The 4,600-nt window shown below is 40.4% G+C and overlaps 1 protein-coding gene across 1 annotated transcript in view; it reads right to left on the reverse strand.

Annotated features, from left to right (window-relative positions):
* Positions 1-1,064: 1,064 nt before the first annotated feature.
* Positions 1,065-4,600, reverse strand: part of SORT1 (sortilin 1) — a 37,056-nt gene continuing 33,520 nt past the window's right edge. The window contains exons 15-20 of the mRNA XM_053454290.1: positions 4,436-4,600; positions 4,222-4,338; positions 3,941-4,046; positions 2,409-2,518; positions 2,153-2,273; positions 1,065-2,044 (exon numbers count right to left, since the gene is read on the reverse strand). The exon at positions 4,436-4,600 is cut by the window's right edge and continues 25 nt beyond it. Coding sequence (XP_053310265.1) covers positions 2,030-2,044; positions 2,153-2,273; positions 2,409-2,518; positions 3,941-4,046; positions 4,222-4,338; positions 4,436-4,600 — 634 coding nt within the window. The 3' untranslated portion in view covers positions 1,065-2,029. The remainder of the gene's footprint in view (positions 2,045-2,152; positions 2,274-2,408; positions 2,519-3,940; positions 4,047-4,221; positions 4,339-4,435) is intronic.

Raw genomic sequence — 4,600 nt, forward strand, 5'->3', positions numbered from 1 at the left:
AGGCCCAGAATGGTGGAATAAGCAGGTATTTATGGGAGAGGGTTGCACCCAGGTAAGCATATGCAGCTGGTCAGGTGATTAGCATGTGGACTAATGATTGTCTGAAAGGTGACTTCTAGAGGCTGAAACAGATATGACTTCTATAAATAGAGTCCAGGCAAACAGGGTAGAATCCTGACACAGAGCCCTTGAACGGAAAGATTGCTTAGGCCTGCATCCCAACCTTAGGTTGTGGCATTGGTAATGATGATCACCCAGTCTCCTAATATGCCAGGGCTGGCTTCCTAGAAGCACCATTTCAGAGACCTCTTGACAGATACAGGAATCCATACATGTCCATCCAGGGCCCAATTGGCAAGGTCAAGTATGGGTGAGGGCTCAAAGCCACAGCTGAGTCGAGCTCATAAGACCCAGTAGATATGTAGTGTTTCTGATAGAGGAGAAACTAGATCTTGTATCTCGAAGACTTAGTCTTGGGGCAAGAAAGTTTGTTCTTGCACGGAATCCAAAATCATGCCCAGGAACAGGATTATTTAGGATTGAACAAAATGGCATTTCTTAGGTTCATCATTCAGACATTTCAGGAGATTTAAGACAGTGGTCAAATGAACCCACAGGTGCGCAGCTGTGCCAGAAATGACAAGCCAATTGTCGCGGTAGAGAACATGATGCTTTCTCCACTCTACCTCACTATTGGGATGATATTTCCAGTAGAATTGTGGACTGTCAAGATGCTGTTTGGCAAACTTCAGGGGAAGAGCAATGTTACATTGTCTGTTCAATGTTTTGCATATGATACACTTTTTTTTTTTTTGCTACATTCAGCATGTGGATGAGCCTGTCCTCAGCAGCTCACCAACATTTTCATGGAGCTGTATTCTCACAGGACATTGTGAGGCACCACACGTCTCCATAGGAGGAGCATCTCTTGGTGTGTGTGTCAGAGGTATTTATGGGATGTGTCTTTACAGTTTAGGGCTCCTGTATGCCTTTATTGTTTAACAAACTAGAGGAAAGCTTATTTCAAAAAGAGAAATGTTAGAACAAGAAGTCATACATAAATGTAATGTTAAGTTTTTACTTTACTAAGAGAAAGGCATAACATGCATGGGATAGTCATAAAATTTTCCTGAATCTAAGACAAGCTCTGTGTCTACATTAGGAACAAATAGGCAGTCTAGAAAGGCCGAATGGGTTTTAACTGTTGCCAGGTTCTTTTCATTTTACAACTTGCCCTGGGTTATTATGTAGTTTGTCATTAAGCTTCCATCTCTTTCAGTCAAACCATGTCCATGTGATTACATTGTTTTGTCATTCCCAAGTGCTTCTGTCACATAATAAAAAATGTGAACTCATCATTTCCTACCATGGGAACAAGCAAAAAATTTGTTTAATTTTCACACTTGTAATTCACAAACATACAGAAAAATCTATTTTTTGTATAAAAGATACAATATATCACTTGAGGGTAGGAAGAAGGTAACACGGAGGGTTCGTTGAGTAAGATTTAACTTCTCAGAAAAATTGAATTTTCCCACCACTCTATAAAATATAGTATACATAAGCCATTCAAAGGAATGAAAAAGAAAAAGGAAAAAACTTGCTTGTAAAGAGAGAACATGATGAAAGAAGTTAGGAATATAACATCCTCCAGCAGTGGTTACATCCATTTTTACAGTGTAAGTGTATCTGACCTCAAAATCACTACATAAAATATATTCAAAGCAGGTGCAGTTCGCATATATTTTCAGGGAATGTTATTACTTGCCAAGAACCATAGCTCAAAAGTATATGATATTGAAACACAAATGAAAACATGGTTGCTGGGAGAATGCAAGACACTCAAGCTGGGCAGACTCATTAATAAGTGCTTTTCCCATCATAACTTTGTAGTTATGCACCATCTTTTAAAACATAATTTTGCATCTCTAGAGTCACTGTCAAATCCAGGATTAGCCTGATGAGATTCTCAGTGTCCTCTGTTTATCTGGAACTTCAGAGTGAAGACCACAGAACATCTTAGCATGTGTCACTCCAAAAGGTCCTAAAAGAACAACAAAAATATTAGGAAAAAATGTCACACACCAAGTCATTGTGAAAAGTCTTTGGTTTTTTTGCCCCTATAATATACATGCAGCCTAAATGGACTTACCTCGTCAGAATCATCACGGTAAACAATGCTTCTTTGAGGGTCTGCCATCCCAGTATCTAGGGGTTCATCCCCCAGTGTGTCCACATGCTGCCTCAATACAGAGTAACGGTGTACAAGGAACCTGTTAGAAATATTAGACAAAAGTAATTTCTTCAGCTGCACTCTAAAGGTTAATATTAATTTAGATTGCAGTGGTGGTATTCTTCGTACAAGACATCCTCATCTTTAATCCCCATAACCTTTCCACTGCTCTCACCTCCCTCCGCAGACATGTTTCTTGATTATTAAGACGACAGCAACAACAGCAATAAGCAGAACAATGACCACTGAGGTAATTGCTGGGATTGAGCTGGAAGACACTGCATCCTGACGGAAACCAAGAGATAAGTTCAATATCATAAAAAAAAACAAAACAAAGTAATCACTTTTTCTCTCTTTATGACCTCTCCTCCGCTTTCCCTTATCTCCCTCTCTCCTCTTTTAATTTCTTCCCCACTGTCCCTTTTTTCCATCCCTTCCCTACCCAGTGCACACATGACAGTTTAGCATTCTCAATGCAGCCCCTGCAGCACACAGCATTGTCAGTCATTCATCCAGCCCCCCCCTGCACACAGCACTGTCAACCTCCTGCTCCAGCTTGCACCCACTGTTCACAGTACTGTCTGCCTCCCAAGGATATTGTATTTATACTAGCATATAGACACACACATTCCTCATTTTTGTCCACATGGACACTATGGCATCACACAGTTGCTGCAGATTTGTTGGCTCCACATCCATGATGCGAATCTCCCGTTCCACCACATGCCAAAGGTGCTCTATTGGATTGAGATCTGGTGACAGTAGCAGTCTCCTACCCCAAATCACATCTCCCCTGCTGCACATATAAATCTGCAGCCTTCCACACACCAATATGCCCCACGGCACACAACAGCAGAACATAAATTCTGGTAAAGCTATGCTGCACACCTACATTGATTGGACCTTCACCTTTAACTTTGCCCAGCATCACCGACAATTCCTACTGTGATAAGACTATTTTATATATGACAAGCATAATAGCTACATATAAATATACATAATGTCCATATGGACCAAAATCTCTGAGGAATGTTGTGGTGGACACTTTGTAGAAAGTATACCAAGAGGAAGAAGGCAGTTCTGAAGGCAAAAGGGGTCCCAACCCGGTTCTAGCAAGGTGTACCTAATAAAGTGGCCAGTGAGTGTTTATACAAAAACAGATACTCATATTACAGATCAAAGGCAGATAAATCTAGTGCCCTCGTAATCAAGCTCAGTGTCTGTTTTGTGTGACTGAAATATAAAGACTTCCAAGGGCCCATTGGTGTGCTTCAAACTAAAAAGGAGTTCTCAACTCACTGACCACTATGTATGATGAAGGGCTAGCATTGACTAGTTTCTGCCACAGGAAGTGCCGACATGAAACTTTGTATAGTTTAAATCATTGATTTGAATTACAATGGTTCAGCTACACTCTTCATATGGATGAAGTTAGTTCTTCAAAAAGCTTAATGATGTTAATCATTGACAAAGCAATTGTCCTGCAAACGTCGAGTGAATAAACCTCACCTATTTTCAGTCTTGATTTAAACAGCATAATGAGAGAATGTCTTAAAACACGTAATTAAACCTTTAAGCATAAATTGTTTCAGGTGGCTTGTTCCACCTACTCTGCTGCTGAGTAATGTGAGAGTTAAACCATAAGCACAAGAGCTGTACTATCCTGGGGGCAATGTAGAGATGTAGACACATGGGAGAGGTTTGTACCTTTGTTTCAGGAGCTAGGTCACCGGTGCACTTTCTCCTCATGTCCATTTCCTCTCGTATCGGGTTTACTCCACCAACACACTTATCCCCAGGAATCTTTCGATAACTGGTGTGTAGGAAAACACATAATAAATTAGCGGAGTACAACTGTGGTTCAATAGAAAAAATAGGGAAACCGATTCCAGAGAAAAAGGTACATGCTAGGAAAATCTTAATATAAAGTACAGAAGTAGAATGTTTCAAATGTGTTATAAAGTATCACATGAAAACATAGCACTCACCCATTGGTCCTAAGCTTTTCCTTCTCTCCAAATATACACAGTTCAAGCTCATGGCCCCGAAGTTCTGGCTGCTCCTCACACACCGACTCATTCTCTTTTCGAAAATATCCAAAGTCGCTTTGAGGGGAGAAGGTAAACATCATACAAAAGTATTTTTTTGTATAGAATACCAGTAAGACTATATTAATATGCAAGTGTGAATATGTGCTTTTACCACATATAGTCATCCAGTGTGCATGTACAATAAGTCGATTCTCTGTTCACTATGTAGTCTCGTCCATTCCGACACATAGAGGATTTGCGCAGACGTAGATAATGCTCCTTATATCCCAACACACATCCATCAGCTGGTGCTCCGGGATCAGTTGAATGTGCCAAC

This window comes from Spea bombifrons, chromosome 2, assembly GCF_027358695.1.
Source record: "Spea bombifrons isolate aSpeBom1 chromosome 2, aSpeBom1.2.pri, whole genome shotgun sequence".
NCBI classification, from domain to species: Eukaryota; Metazoa; Chordata; class Amphibia; order Anura; family Pelobatidae; genus Spea; species Spea bombifrons.